This window comes from Chenopodium quinoa, unplaced genomic scaffold, assembly GCF_001683475.1.
Source record: "Chenopodium quinoa cultivar QQ74 unplaced genomic scaffold, ASM168347v1, whole genome shotgun sequence".
Lineage (NCBI taxonomy): Eukaryota > Viridiplantae > Streptophyta > Magnoliopsida > Caryophyllales > Amaranthaceae > Chenopodium > Chenopodium quinoa.
In genome coordinates, this window is record NW_018745684.1 from 5,282,004 (window position 1) to 5,298,601 (window position 16,598).

Below are 16,598 nucleotides of genomic sequence, written 5' to 3' on the forward strand. Positions count from 1 at the left end.
AAATAAAAAAAAATTAATACAAAACCAAACTCACACTTTATGTACTAATATTAACGCATGTGATGAGTTTGGTACTTGATATTTCTAGATTCTACTATATTATATTGTTAGATAAGACAAAATATAAATATTGCAACTAAATAAAAATAAAAGATAAAAGAATTATCTAATAAAAAAATAACAACTTGCAAACATTACAATTCACTTCAACACAAAATTACAAAAGGAAAGCAGTGAAAACCCCCAAAGTGACGAAACAAACAGTACATATCACCATTGAAGTTTCTTGCTTGCTGTTGTTGATTTTCCTTAATTCAGGTAATTTAATTATCAATTTCTACTTAATCTTGTTTGTTTACTTCAATTTTCATATTAATTACAGGTTTAGTGTGTTGAATAAATAGTTAGAGTGAGATTTTGAATTAGAAATTTTGGGGTTTAATACTCTAATTGTATATGTAAATCAGTAAATGTGTAAATCCAAACAATTATATGAAAATTGTGAATAATTAGAATAATTAATACAATTGCAATTATACTTGATATATTGCCCAATAATCAGTAGATTTGATTATGCTTTTTTTGCTGTTAATTTTTGTAATTTAGGAATGACAAAGAGGACTATCACTTCTTATTTTCTTCCACAAAAAAAAGGGCAGGGGTGATGAAGATATACCTGTTGTTGAGCCAAATCAGCCAATTATCATTGATAATGAAGAAGTCGAACGTAATATTAATAATGACAATGTTGATGAGAAAATGCCTAATGAAGAAGGTATTGGTCTTGATTTTTTAATGCGTGATCCTGGGTTGCGTAAGCAAATTGAGACATATGATTCAGATGAAAAAGATTTGATTAGGAGATATTACATTGATTTTGGGCCATATCAACCTAAACTTGATAATTATCCATACTCTGGTTCCGAAAAACACCCACGTAGGTTCCAAAAAAGTTGGTTTGTGAAGTTTCCTTGGTTAGAGTATTCTCCCACAATGGATGCTGCTTATTGTTTCTATTGCTTTCTTTTTGCTAAAAAGCCTCTTGGAAGATGTGGTTCGGATACATTCACAGTGAAGGGCTTTAAAAATTGGAAGAAAGTAAATAATGGGAAGGATTGTGCATTTTTGTGTCACATGGGGAAAGATTCCAATTCTGCTCATAACTTTTCAACAAAGTTTTATTTTAATCTCAAAAATCAATCCGCTCACATTGAGAAAGTATTAGAGAAAGTAACTGCAGAGGAGATTGTCAAGAATCGTTTACGCCTTAAGACATCAATAGATGCTGTTAAATGGTTAACTTTCCAAGCTTGTGCATTTAGAGGGCATGATGAACGTTCTAGTTCAATTAATCAAGGGAACTTCTTGGAGATGCTAAAACTTTTAGCATCATATAATAAAGATGTTGATTCGGTTATTTTGGATAATGCCCCAAAGAATGCCAAATACACTTCTCCACTAATCCAAAAGGAGATTCTACATGTTTATGCAAGAAAAGTGCAAAATAGTATACGTGAGGAAATTGGTGATGCAAAGTTTTGTTTGATTGTTGATGAGTCTAGGGACATTTCTAAGAAAGAACAAATGGCATTAGTAGTGAGATATGTTGATAGAAGTGGATTGGTAAGAGAGCGATTTTTGGATTTGGTCCATGTCAAAGACACTACATCAAAAACATTAAAAAGGGAAATTTGTGCTGTCTTGTCTCATCATAACCTTAACCTTCAAAATATTAGAGGTCAAGGGTATGACGGTGCAAGTAATATGCGTGGAGAGTGGAATGGGTTACAAGCTTTATTTATGAAGGAGTGTCCTTATGCCTATTACATTCATTGTTTGGCACATCAACTACAACTAGCTCTTGTTGCTGCATCTAGGGAAGTGCCAAAGATTCATACTTTCTTTCAACAATTGATTTTTGTTGTTAATGTGGTCACTAGCTCTTCAAAGCGACATGACGAGTTACAAGCAACTCAATTGGCTGAAATTGAACATCTAGTTGAGATTGAGGGGCTTGAGACGGGAAAAGGTCTCAATCAAATCGGTACATTACAACGACCAGGTGATACTAGATGGAGCTCGCATTACAAGTCAATATCTAGTTTGTTAAGAATGTATTGTGCTACTCGCTTAGTTCTTGCTAACATAGCTAGTGAAGGAACAACTTATGCTCAGAGAGGAGATGCTCTTAATGGAGTTAAGTTGTTAATGTCATTTGAATTCGTATTTAACATACATGTTGTGAAGGAGATTATGGCCATCACCGATGGACTTTGTCAAGCACTACAATTGAAGACCCAAGATATTGTAAATGCAATGCATTTAGTTTGCACTACAAAGACATTACTTCAAACTTTAAGGAATGATGGGTGGGAGAGTTTGCTACATAATGTTAAATTTTTTTGTGAGAAAAATGGTGTTACAGTTCCCGACATGGACTCTCCTTATGTTGATGTGCTTAAATCTATAAGGCAACAATCAAGACAAAAAGACAATGTGACAATGGAACATCACTATAGAGTTGATATATTTATGGCTGCTATAGATCGTCAATTGCAAGAGCTAAACGCAAGATTTAGTGAGCGAGCTAATGAACTTCTCATTTTAAGTGCGGCCTTGAATCCAAGAGATGGTTACAAGTCATTCAATATAGAGCATATTTGCAAGCTAGCTCGAGATTTTTATCCTATTGATTTCACAGAACATGAGAAAGATCATTTGAGTTATGAATTGCAACATTATTGGCTTGATATTCCTATTCATCCAGTGTTGAAGAACTTAACTACTCTTGGTGATTTATGTCAAGGATTAGTGACTACAGAAAAAATAAAAGATTATCCTCTTGTTTCAAGGTTAATTCGTCTCGTATTAACTCTTCCAGCATCTACTGCAACAACTGAGAGAGCTTTTTCAGCCATGAAGATAGTGAAAACAAACCTTCGAAGTAAGATGGAGGACGATTTTTTGAAGGACTACTTAATAGTGTATATAGAAAAGGAGATAGCGGAAACACTTAGTGAAGATGCCATCATTGATGCTTTTTATATGATGAAAGAGAGACGAGCACAACTAAAATGATATAAGATAAATGATAAGGTATGTTTTTCTTCATGTAGTACTATGGTAATTTTTTTGGAATATGTTCTATAACTCTATATTCATTGCTTATATAAAATATATTTTTGTTGTTGTGATATGTGGATTAATAAATTGATGTGTGAAAATGTTCATTATTTTTATCGTCATCGTAGTTCCCTTTACTTTGGCCCCCGTTAAATAAAATTCCTGGTTCCGCCCCTGTGCCCAGCTCTAAGCGAAGGCCTAGTGTATCCATACCCATAGGAAATAGGACCATATAACATAGGAGATCTAACTTGAGGCCGAAATTTGCTTATGGTATGTGTCGTACAAGACCCTTGAAATAAACTACTCTGTATTTTGATAATCCTATCCCTAAATGTTGATATTCCAATTTATCTTTAAGAATCTTCTAAACACGAACATACTTGATAATCCTATCCCAAAATGTTGTATAGCCATGCATGAATATATATTTGGTGAAGAATCTTAATGTTGTAGAGAATATGTAAAGTCTAACCTCAACGATTTTTCAAATCACGTTAAGAGTTTTAGACAAATTAGGTCCAAAAGATGGAATTGTTTTAGGTGTTGATGAAATATGGGGATTCTTAATCAATTGGGTTTTCATGATTAAATTCATAATCTAGGCTAGATTAAAGTGTTTTGGTCGTCAAGAGTTTGACAGTGAATTGAAAAGATAAAGATTGAAATAATATACCAGGTCATTCAGTATCATGTTTTTGTTATTTAGGTATTGTTTTTCAAAATCATATGATTTATGTCATATATATAACGAATCAAAAAATAGTAAAACTTATTAAAATCATGATAATTTTAAAAACGGATTTTTCACCATATGCCACTGAGTTAATGCATAATTCACCATATACCACAAGAAACTTTCTAATACACCAAATACCACTGAGTTTTTGGTAAATGTCACTATATGCCATTTCCGTTAACGGTGTTAGTCATTAACGTTAATTATGCCACGTGGCAGCTTGTAACTGGTGATTATTAATATTATTTATTTAATTAACTAACTTTAAAAAAAAATTAAAAAAATAAAAATAAAATACCACCAACTCAACCACGCACTGCCGCCACCAGCCTAGCCCCGACCTCTACCCACGGCTGGCCGCCTAGTCCACTTCCCGGCCGGCCGGCGACCATCCCCTTCCCCTCCTCTTTCCCGCCGCGACCCACCCACCCATTTAAACCCAAAACCCGACCGAAACCCCTCCCCCCTTCCTCCACCACCCCGAAACCCTACCCATAGAGCTTGCATAATTGATGAATTTGATGAATGGATCGATGTTGTCTTGTTGCTAATGGTGATGATCTTCAAGTTCGTCATCTAAATCCATGGCGGAAGAATCCATTGAAGCCAGTAACTCGAGTAACTAACCTCAGCAACAAACCTTCTTCCAAAACACGAATACACTCCATTTGCACAAACCAAGTCCAAAAAATAACGAAAACCCCATTTAGGGATTCCATAATTTGGGGAATCCAATTCGCAATCAAATCCGAAAAAAACGAAAACCCCATTTGCACAAACCAAGTCCCCTTCAAGATTAACCCTAACCCAAGACCCAGTTTAGGGATTTCAAAATTTCGGGAAACCAATTCAATCATAGTAGAAAACACACAAATTGCAATCGATGGTGGTTGTTGGGTGGCCGGAACGGGCTGGCTGAAATAGCGTCAAAGAAGGAGAGAAGAGAGTTCATGATGAATAGGAGATAGAGAGATGCGGCGGAGATAAGGGTGATTGTGGGGAATAGACGATGGTTGTTGGGTGGCCGGAATGGGCTGGCTGGTGGCAGCAGGTTTTGGTTTTTTTTTTTTAATTATTTTTTGTTATTTTTTATTATTTTTTGTTATTTTTGGTTTTTTTTATTTGATAATTAATTAAATAATTTAGAAGGGAACCAATCACAAGCTGCCACGTGGCAATATTAGCCTTAATGACTAACGGTGTTAACGTCCGTTAGTCGTTAAGGGCATGTTGTGACATTTACCAAAAACTCAGTGGTATTTGGTGTATTAGAAAGTTTCGTGTGGTATATGGTGAATTATGCATTAACTCAGTGGTATATGGTGAAAAATCCGTTTTGAAAAATAACAACAAAAAAATGGTAAAAACTTTTCTAATTCCTTTTTTGATTTTTTGTTAAAAAAAACGACCAATAAGCCCTTAGTTTAAAAAAAAACTCTTTAAATAAAATGCGATAAATAGATAATCAGTTTTTTTTTAATTATAAAACCTCATTACTAAAATCCGGGCAAATAACGACAGATTTTCTACGACAGCTAGCAAAACTGTCGTAATTTTTTAATTTTACGACAGTTTTAGTTGCTCTCGTAATATAACGATGGTTTTTTAAACTGTCGTTGATTTACGATGGTTTTTTGCCAATAAAAATGTCGCAATAGACAGTAAAAATAATTAAAAACAAAATTAATATTTACGACAGCTATATTGCGACAGCTTATGGCTGTCGTAGAGTTGTTTTTTTCAAAAAAAATTACGGGTATTTAAATACCCTAATATTTCCTTCGTTTCATTTCTCATCTCTCTTTCTCGTTTCATCTCCTCTCTCAGTTTCTCTCTCCTCTTTCAGATTTCTCTCCTCTCTCTTTCATTCTCGGATCATCTCCCCTCCTCTTCCTCTCTTTTTCTATCTCCTCTCTGTTTCTCAGCCTCCTTCTTTCCTCTCTTTCTCATCCTCCTTTCCGCATACTCCATGAACGTACCATAATCAACTTAATGATCGATGATGCAGCTAGGCCGAAAATGCACCTCCACGCGATTGATAATATCCCCAATTAAATGGTTTTTGATGGTAGCAATCGAGGTTGTCACCATGGGCGGATCTAGGGGGGGTTCAAGGGGGTTCATTGAACCCCCAGATTTTTTGAAAAAAAATTATAAGTTTTGATTTTTTTTTTTTTTAAAAAAAGAAAAAAAAAATAAGGTTAAAGCAAATTTTTGTGAAGTAAATAAACAAATATGTAACTCTGGCACATTGGTAAGGGAGTGACTAATAGATTAGTGAGGCTCCTCTTGATCATGGGTTCGAGACCAGCCACCCTCATTTTTTTGTTTTTTTTTTCCCCCTTTCAATTTCTTCCGTTGTTCTTCATGAGTTAGTCCATAGTTGGGTCAATAATTTTAGGAGTAGTATGTTGGTCATTTTGTTAAGTTAGAGAGTTAAATGAATTTAGAAGTTAATGAGTTTATTTAGTGGGTTTATGGGTTAAACATGGCATTATACTTTCAGTTTTTTTAGCTTATTATTTGTTGTTTGTTAGCCTACATATATGGCTCTTGTATTTGGTGAAGTAAGCATGAAGAAATATTATGAGTTCTTTATTTTACTTGCTTCATACTTATCTAATATTATTATTGCTTTTATCCTTTAGTACGTATTAGTTTCAACGGTCCTCTTATTCCTCTACTCCTCTTAATTCTTAAATCATTATTTGTTTGTAAATTAGTGATAATTAGATTAATTATTGATTTGTTTAATTAGTTTTGATATATTGTTGACGTACAAATTGAATTTAGAAACTTAGAATTTAAAATTTTTACTTGGTCTTTTAATTGATAATTAGAAAAAAAAATTCATTATCAAATTTGTGTTTATTGGGGACTTGGGATTTTTGTTTTTCGAATTTTCGTGTAATATTGATTTTTTGCAATATAATTATAGATTTATCATTTATAGAAGTAGTAATGTTTTAGCACGTTTTCAAAGTATAAAACTCGAATAATGCTTTTGTAGGTTTTTTTTATTTATTATTTTATAATTGTTTAATCCATCCATTTGTAATAAAAAATTTGAACTTATATATTGAATATTTAATTAATATATGAGCATCGTTTGTTTTTTAAGATTCCGAACCCACAGTTCGGAATTCCTCGATACGCCACTGGTTGTCACCATAACTAACTCTGAGAATGTCACAGTAACGCTTGTAAAATCCAATCCGATTCTCAATTCGTGTATCTGGTGCAGGTATGTTGCATTCAAGGCCACCATTAATTATATTTTATATTTATGGTTACCCCGTAACCAGGTACTCGACCAGCATCTTTGTCTGCCTGAGTAAGTACCCGTTGTCCATCATCTGCTGTTGGCCATCCCCCTTTTTTTCCATACACAACTCAAATATTTAGTACATCGATATATATTTGTATAGTCGTGTATCAAAATTGTCACGTATACTTTTCTACGTTCGTTATAATTATGTACTACTTCTGTATACGTTCATTATAATAAATTTATGATATACTAATATTACATATGTTTTTAATTTTTTAATTATGAGGTGTGAAGAATGTGACAACTTATGTTGAAGTGGGTAATATATATTTTACACGACAACTATATAAACATGTGACATGATAAGTCAATAACCATTAGCATAAAAAGTGATGATCAAGGGTATATATGATTATATGGTCGTTCATATATAACATGATAATTGAAGATATATAAAGGAAACATAATAAGTGAAACACTCCATTGGTTTCTTGAGAGGTCTGGCCAAAGAAAGCAGCAAGTTCGCGCTTCCTAGCATCAATGTCCCTGTATTACAAAACTCGGGAAAAGAAGTAGCAGCAGTAATAAAAGCATAGTAGGATTTTTTACGAAACTAAGCCTTATTCGTAAACTATTTACGAATATAGACGCGTGGCCAAATTATTTACGAAACTGAGCTTCTGAGTTAAAATGCTGCCTCGGTCAGCATTTTTCCTCATTTTTATTTATTTAATTTGTTTTGAATTATGTATTTTGTGAAATACAAAATAAAAAATAAAAAAAACTAAAATACACAAAAACGCTGCCTCAGTCAGCGTTTTTGTGTTAGGCTATAACAGGCCTTAAAACGCTGACTGAGGCAGCGTTTCATTAATACTAGAAACACGCTGCCTCAGTCAGCGGTTTTGCTTGGTATATTCTTCCAGGCAGACGCAACGCATTCTCTCTTCCTCAAAACTAAAAACTCAAACTCACTCTTCCTCACGCAACGCATTCACTCTTCCTCAAAGCTCTGCCTTTCGTGGAGTACGCTGGCTTCATGGGTATACATCGGATGGCGTTCAGAGAGGTCGACCCAGCGCTTGTTACTGCGCTTGTGGAGAGATGGAGGCAGGAGACGCACTCCTTCCATCTACCTGTTGGGGAGGCGACCGTGACGTTGCGAGACGTGGCGATACTCACACGGCTTCCCATTCATGGGAGTCCGGTGTCTGGATCTGCGTTGGTCGATCCCCCCGGTTATGTAGCTCAGGTTATCGGGGTTCAGCCAGGACCGGACGATATCAGGGGCGGCGGATTGAGGACCGGTTGGATACGCGACACTTTTCGTGTGTTGCCTGATGGTGCTGATGAGGCCACTATTGCGAGACATGCTCGAGCATACCTTTTTCTACTCATCTCGGGTGTGTTGTCCGGTGGCAAGAGTGGCAGCCATTTACAGATCATTTACCTACAGCTGGTAGACCACGACTGGGAGCATATTCGTGCCTACAGCTGGGGCAGTGCTTGTCTGGCGATGTTGTATCGCCATCTGTGTAGAGCATCCCGCCGGGGTTCTCGTGAGATCAGCGGACCGTTATTTTTTATTCAGGTAACCTACCTATCTGTTAACAATTTAATTCGGAAAGTTCTTACTTAGTTTACAATTAACCTAGTTTTGTGTGTTTGATGTCCAGTATTGGTCTTGGGAGCACATCCATGTAGGTAGGCCAGGTAGGCCTGCTATACATCGTCAGGGGCAGCAGGATCAGGACCAGCAGTATGAGCGGTACATTCCTCCACCACGGCCTTCCGCTGACGAGGCGTACGCTTGCAGATGGGCGGTCCCCAAGCTGACATATGCGCATGCGGCGAGGGGCCTGCCGTACTACCGAGACGCCCTTGATCGACTGACCGAGGATCAGGTGAAATCTTTAATTTGTTTATGAAATTGTTATTTATTATGTATACTCTTAACATATTTAATATGCACTAACCTGTTTATTATGTTACTTTTTATGTGTTATCGCAGATGACATGGGACCCGTATGAAGCTGATTTAGTTGCTGCCATGCCTCCACATCTGCTAGATCATCAGGCGCAGTGGCGTTCTAGGGTCCCCCTGATCTGTTTTGAGGTCGTCGAGGGTCACCTACCAGATCGAGTCATGCGACAGTTTGGACTACGACAGACTATCCCCCAGCAGTGTGACACTAGTGCCCGGCTGCACCGCATTGACCGTCGGGGAAAGAGCGACAGGAACTGGCGGACGGAGCATGCCCAGTACATTGACTTGTGGCATCGACGGTTGGAGTTCGTCGTCACTGGTGACCCCATCCACGGCGTTATGGATCCATACGATCCATACATGGAGTGGTACATGCGGATTACACGGCGTTTCATCAACCCCAGCTACACACCGCCATCCGCACATTACCATCCATCCTTTGATGTGATCAGGGGATATGTAAGTGTATTTGATTAACTTATTTTTATCAATTTTAAATTTGTATATCATTCAACTAACTCATCCTTAATTACTGCAGGCGTTGGATATGACGGCGATGGTTGACGCACTGTCGGACATCCTTCCAGGCATACCTGAGCCGCCCAGAGCACAGGTCGAGCGGGTGCGAGATATGGGCATGGCTACCTTGCATAGATATGGTCACGCCTATCTCGTCCACCCCCGAGACGATCATGGCGGCCACTGTAGTCACTCACGGTTCGAGGCTGGCCAGAGTACCTGTGGGGGTGATCCTTTGTCATTCACGGGCGTAGAGGAGTACGACATTCGCAGTTCCGCGCCCCTACGTCATCCTGATGACCCATCTTCTAGCCAGCTGACTCCGCCAGTACGCCCGAACCCATTTACTACGGTCCGTCACTACAGCCATCGTCAAAGGCCGAGAGTGGACATACAGGATAGAGAGCCGTTACACCAAATTGATGAGTCAAAATAGGATAGAATTATCTGATTTATTTGCTGTAATGACCTTCTCTAGTTTGTTGTACATAACACTTACATTACATTATTATTTTAATAATTATTTGAATGAATTTATGTCTTGTTTGAATTTCAAATTCCTTATTTGTCCACGTTTGACTCATTTCGTTCAAAATAAATTGTGGATGTGGAGGTGGTGGATGTGGAGGAGGATGGGTGGTGGAGGTGGTGGATGTGGAGGAGAAGGGTGGTGGAGGTGTTGGAGGATGTGGAGGAGGAGGGTGATGGTGGTGGTGGATGTTGAGGAGGGTGGTGGATGTGGAGGAGGAGGGTGGTGGTGGTGGTGGATGTGGAGGAGGAGGGTGGTGGTGGTGGTGGTGGATGTGGAGGAGGAGGGTGATGGTGGTGGTGGATGTGGAGGAGGGTGGTGGATGTGGAGGAGGAGGGTGGTGGTGGTGGTGGATGTGGAGGAGGAGGGTGGTGGTGGTGGTGGTGGATGTGGAGGAGGAGGGTGATGGTGGTGGTGGATGTGGAGGAGGAGGGTGGTGGTGGTGGTGGTGGATGTGGAGGAGGAGGGTGATGGTGGTGGTGGATGTGGAGGAGGAGGGTGGTGGAGGATGTGGAGGAGGAGGGTGGTGGTGTTGGTGGATGTGGAGAGGGTGGTGGATGTGGAAGGGGGCTGCATTGGCTGCTGTTGGGGGCCTGCTGTTGCTGCCTTCAGCCAGCAGATAAAACGCTGACTGAGGCAGCGTTTTATGCTTAGGTGTAAAACGCTGAATCAATCAGCGTTTTTCTGTGTTATGGATACAAGAAAAACGCTGACTGAGTCAGCGTTTTACTGTATTTCCAATTTTTTTTTTAAATTTGTATTTCACATAATACGAAATTTTATAAAAAAAAAATAATAACCAAAGGTAAAACGCTGACCGAGGAAACGTTTTATGTTAGAAGCTCAGTTTCGTAAATAGTTTGGCCACGCGTCTAGATTGGTAAATTGTTTGCCAATTAAGCTTACTTTCGTAAAAAATCCAGCATAGTAAGTATAAAACCCGTTAGACTTGCATCGAACATCATTTCGATGTTTAAGCATTTCTTCAAACAAGTCCTCGGTAAATATATCAGTTATAGGACTAGGTAACATAGGGGGTGGTGGAGGTGGAGGCGGTGTAGGAGGCGAAGGCTCGGGACATTGGCTTTGACAATGGCCTTCACCACAAAAGGCTTCAGTGGTGCCACACCAACCATAATTGCTACAACAATATCCTTGTGTGCAATTAAACTTGTAATCTACTTGTGACCCACATTGTTGAGCTTCACCTTGGTCTAGTAAGACTAAAGTGAAAATTAATAAACATGTTACTAACAAACTCTTATTTAATTTATTCGACATTGTTATTTCTAATTAATTTTGAGATTATTTGAGTTGTTTGTGAAATTAATGGAGGGATTCAAGTGAATTTATAGAAAATTTAGGCAGTACGGATTATATAGTTTAATTTATCACTCCCATGCAAGGCATGCATTATCACTTGTTTTTTAAATTTATTTAATATTCATATAATGTTTACATGTATGTACGTCTTCTTTTGATTTGGCACGTAGTGGGACAACTAACATGGCATTTAAATATAGGATCAATTATCTGGGGTATTAATTAATTTATTATCTAAAATAGTATTCCCTCCATTTTATAATGTTAGTTTCATTTAAAATCTTTTGGCTATCAAAAATGAGAGAAAATCTTCTAAATTTCTCTCTATATATAAGAATAAACATAGTCATATGAAATCTAGTTTAATTTGTCTTGGTGAGTACATTTTAATATCTATTTTTTTAATTTTTGCTAGTGTGAGATTTAAGATATTTATTTGCAACAAAAGACTTGCATCAATATACGTAAATGAGACTAACATTATGAAATGAAGGGAGTATTAGGCTTGTAATGCATGTCAAAATCATGCATAGATCGTTATAATTAATGTTTATTTTACTTTAAAATTTTCAATTTTAGTTCTCTTATCTGACAGTCTGACACCTTAAGGCCGTTTGTTAGTTTTTACCATTGGTTAGAATTATTAAATCTTGAGGGATGTAGTGGTATTCCAAACCTAAGATTAAATCTTGTTTTACATTTAGTATCATTTACATGATGATTAAAGAACTAAAGTGAGAATATATTTTCTATATTTTAAATTAAAAATAAAAGATAAATTCTACTTTTATAATTACTTTTACTTAAATAGAGGTCATGAGATACAATTTAAATATCACAAATTTTTATATGTGGCTGGCCACACTGTGTGACCGGGGTTACTTATAGGGGTTAATTATTCTAGGGTTGCTTATTTCAGGGTTACTTTTTCCACGTTACTTATTTAGGGGTTACTCAGTCAGTCAGGGGTTACTATTTTAGGATTACTCAGTCGGTTATTGTGTCTTTTGTGTGAGAGTATCCCCTGACCAACCAAATAACCCCTGAATAAGTAATTCCTGACTGACCGAGTAACCCCTGACCAACCGAGTAACCCGTGAATAAGTAACCCCTATAAGTAACCCCAACCACACAGATCGAAAAAGCACCGAATAAATATTAGATGAATAAAAAGATTTACATTATTTCTATGAAGATAAAATTAATGTGAACACATAATTAATTTTATGGAAAATTAGATGAGAGATAATATTATAATAATATGTGTTGAGAGATAGGTGGTGTTGTATATGTTTAATGCAAAACAATCGACAACAAATTAATAAGAACGAGAAAGCAATAAAAACGATAAACAAAGAACACAAAAAATTTCATTGTCTGCTCAATTAAACCTACTTCATAGGCGAGATAATCGAGAATGTCTCTCCACTAAAATGGAGAATCGAAAATAAGAGGAATATACAATGAGCTAGCTCTAATGCTTAACGACTTGATCGAAGGTGTAAATGTGTGATCTAAATTCCTATAAAATTATAATATAAGGGTACTTAATAAACCCTAAAATCTTCCTCAAGTATAACTCTAGTAGCTGTTAAAGTAGCGAACTGGAATTAGGAGATTATTCCATTAAAAATAAAGCTACAATGATTAATAGCGCAGATCGGGGCACTTGAGAGACAGAAATGCGCTCAACCCTCAAGCTTGCATGCAGCAGTTGTGCGCAGGATCCAATGTTTGTTGTGCGCTGTGCATAGGATCCAATACTGCGCACAGTACACCTGTGCGCATAAGCCCAAGAGTTGAGCGTGCATGATGTATTCTTTGATATCTGGCCACGAACTTCTGCGTTCGCGTTTGCGTGCATACGAATTCTTTTGCGAACACAATAATATTATTGCTCGATCATAGATCATATCTAACATTATATTTACTAATTAATGAAATACGTAAATACTTCGTAATAAAAAGAAATAGATGGAGTATACTATACATAACATTTCAAGCTCATACCGATTACTGTCATACTCCTCCTTTCGATAAATATCTCCTAATATCCTTTCAAGACTAATTCAATTTTCTAATATTAGTATCACATGTAATATTATTCTCATACATAGTTTAATTTTTCTACTATATCTGGATAATATCATGACGAGCTTCTACATTGTCTTTTACGCTCGCTAAACATAACTCGATACTCCGTGTCTCCGTATATGATATCTTTACAAATACTCGTACATGACTAATGGCCTCGAATAATTCATTGGCACATGTATTAAATCTTCGAGATCGAGTCTTGTGAGTGTGACAATGCATGGTTAATATTAATAAACTCAATAGCCTTAGGAAATTAAAATCATTTTCCTATTTCCTGGCAATCTAGCAGAGAGCTGATACACATACAACCATTGATGTTGTTCCTACATACAACACCATTAGAAATTTAACACATCATTAAAAGAGGGGAGAAAATTATAAGTCAAATATAAACTGAATTTAATGAAACTTGGTCCTATTATTCTAGCCAACAAAAACATGACAAATTATAGTTGTATGTAGGGACCACATACAACAATTGTATTTGTAGCCTTTACCAATCTGACATAGCTATTAGTTCGCCACAAATTTTGCTGACCATTTTATTTTTTCTTTGTTTTCGTAGCTCAAGTATTGAGAATTAAGATAAATTAATATGACGATGTTAATAAGATAAATTAATAAGACGATGTTTCCCATGGCAATTATTTAAAAATAAAATATGATAAATATGGAGTACTTGACTACTAGTAAAGTTGTAATAAAGATGATGTTTCCATTACAATTAATAGCCACGAGGCCACGAGTAGAGTGTTAAATCGCACTGACGTGGTGGCAATGACGTGGCATGCATGGTGCATTGGTGCATATCTCAAGATATTTTAGTTTATTTACTGGGGATTCTGATGCGCACAATCTAGACGCCTTTTCGAAAGAGTTTAATTTTTATAGTTGACGTTAATGTCATATGCCTATCTAAATGTTATTTTAATATAATTATTTGTATATAGATGATAAATGTGTTAGATTAGCTTTGAGTATAATTAAAATGAATACATATAGAATTTTATTTACAAATAATTAATCAATTTAGCGGTAGTTGAGGTTACAATTGTTTTTAATGTATAGGAAAAAAAGAAAACAACTTCTAATACATTTAAAATGACGATAAATATGTAAACAAATATTTTTAAGGGTATAAACATTTGCATATTATTCTTAAGAAATCTCTCAAACTTTTAAAAGATATTATGAATTTCGAAAAAAGGTAAGGAAATGTACAGTGCACTATTAAATCGAAATCCTTCACAATCAATCCATTCGAGTTGGTTATATTTAGTTCATCTTTTTTAAGTATTTATTTAAGTAAAAAAAATGTAGAGATTAGATCAAATCAAAAAAATTAAGTTCATATCTAAATTTTCATTTTATGACCGAATTTTTATCGCTAAATTTTTTTTTTAATTTTGTAATAAAAAATTAAATTGACATTTCTAAAAAGTACACATTTTGATACTTCCTGCTGGCTTCCTGCGCTTTTGTAATCACAATATTTGGGCACAAGAATTAAGAGAAAGAATAAAAATAGTAAAATGTCAAAATGTGCCCATGTGATACAAAAAAAATGAGAGAGATGACATTGCTGACATGGGTAGTTACGGTATTTTGTATGTAAACACAAGCCAAAAAATAAATAAAACATATATGGTACCAAAAAATTAAAGGAAATTGTACAATTAATATGCAACTCCACAAAAAGAAAAATGGAACAATTAAAAAACGGAGGAAAAAAACTTTATCCTTATAAATAGGTTTAAGTTTAGTCAAATTAGAATCAAATCGAATTAGAAATTAGTTTAGATCTAATCAGATCGATTAGATAGCGTTAGATTTGTCTCATGGTCTACTTTTATAATATATTAACCTTTTTTTTCTTTGTTATATATATAATTTTAGTAATGCATAATTGAATATATTAATAGTCAAAGATATATCTTGAAATTAAAACTGCAAATAAACACTATATTTTAGGATAATACTTAGGGATGTCAATGGGGCGGGTCAGGGCAGATGTTTGCATCCCCATCCCCATCCCCACCTAAAATTTGCATCCCTATCCTCATCCCCACCTAAAATTTGCATCCTTATCCTCATCCCCATCCCTACGGCGGGTCCAAAATTTATCCTCATCCCCACCCCAGCGGGTACAATTCTAAAACTATCCCCGACCCACCCCCCACTTGGATATCCACCTCCACCTAATCCCCACCCAAGATATGCCTTATCCCCGCTTCAGATATACACAATCCTACATAATTAATATAGCATACAATGTTCAAAGTATTATATTTATTATTTTACATAATTTTTTTTATAAAAATAGTGTAAAAGTATATAATTTTGTTATTAAAATTATATAGATGTGGGTATGGTGTGGGGATGGGGCGGGTACGAAGTAGGGCGGTTGGGCGGGGCGGGTGGGGCGAGGCGGGGATAGGATAAATGTAAAATCCACCCCCGCTCCATCATTAGTGATGACAATTTTAAATGGATATCCAGCAACCCGATTTACCCGATATATTTAAATGGATGAAAATCCGCTTTAAATGAATGAAAGGCGAGTGACGGATCGGGTCGGATTCGGGTGGAGCACCATTTCATCCGTCATCCGTATATCACCCGATCCATCATCCAACCGTTTAGTATATAAATAATAATAAAAAAAATTACACTCATATAAAAAGTACATTTCCTAAAACCCTAACCTTTATATGCCTCCTTTCCCACCTCCTCAAAATTGACTCACACTCTCACACTAGTCACTACCCACTTCCTTCACTGCCTTCACTCCTCAGAGTCCTCACCGGCGGCTATTCCTCACCAAATACTTCACCACGGGCGGCGGCTACTCCTCACCGAGCACCGACTACCTTATCGGCTCTTCTATAAGTTTTTTTTTTCAATCATTTCAGTAGATTTAGGAATGGTTCGCACTTTGATTTTATACTACTCATATTGCACTATATATAGCTAGTCATAATCATTTTGATGTTTAAAAAAAGCTGATGTA

General features: G+C 36.3%; 1 protein-coding gene across 1 annotated transcript; it reads left to right on the forward strand.

The window, feature by feature from the left end:
- Window positions 1-759: 759 nt before the first annotated feature.
- On the forward strand, window positions 760-3,078 carry LOC110717981 (zinc finger MYM-type protein 1-like). The gene has a single exon (XM_021896783.1). It carries the CDS (start codon window positions 760-762, stop codon window positions 3,076-3,078), a length of 2,319 nt encoding a protein of 772 aa, XP_021752475.1.
- Window positions 3,079-16,598: the final 13,520 nt, after the last annotated feature.

Bases quoted from the DNA above. Each gene is read 5' to 3' on its own strand.
- LOC110717981 (XM_021896783.1), top strand. From the start codon at position 760: ATGCCTAATGAAGAAGGTATTGGTCTTGATTTTTTAATGCGTGATCCT.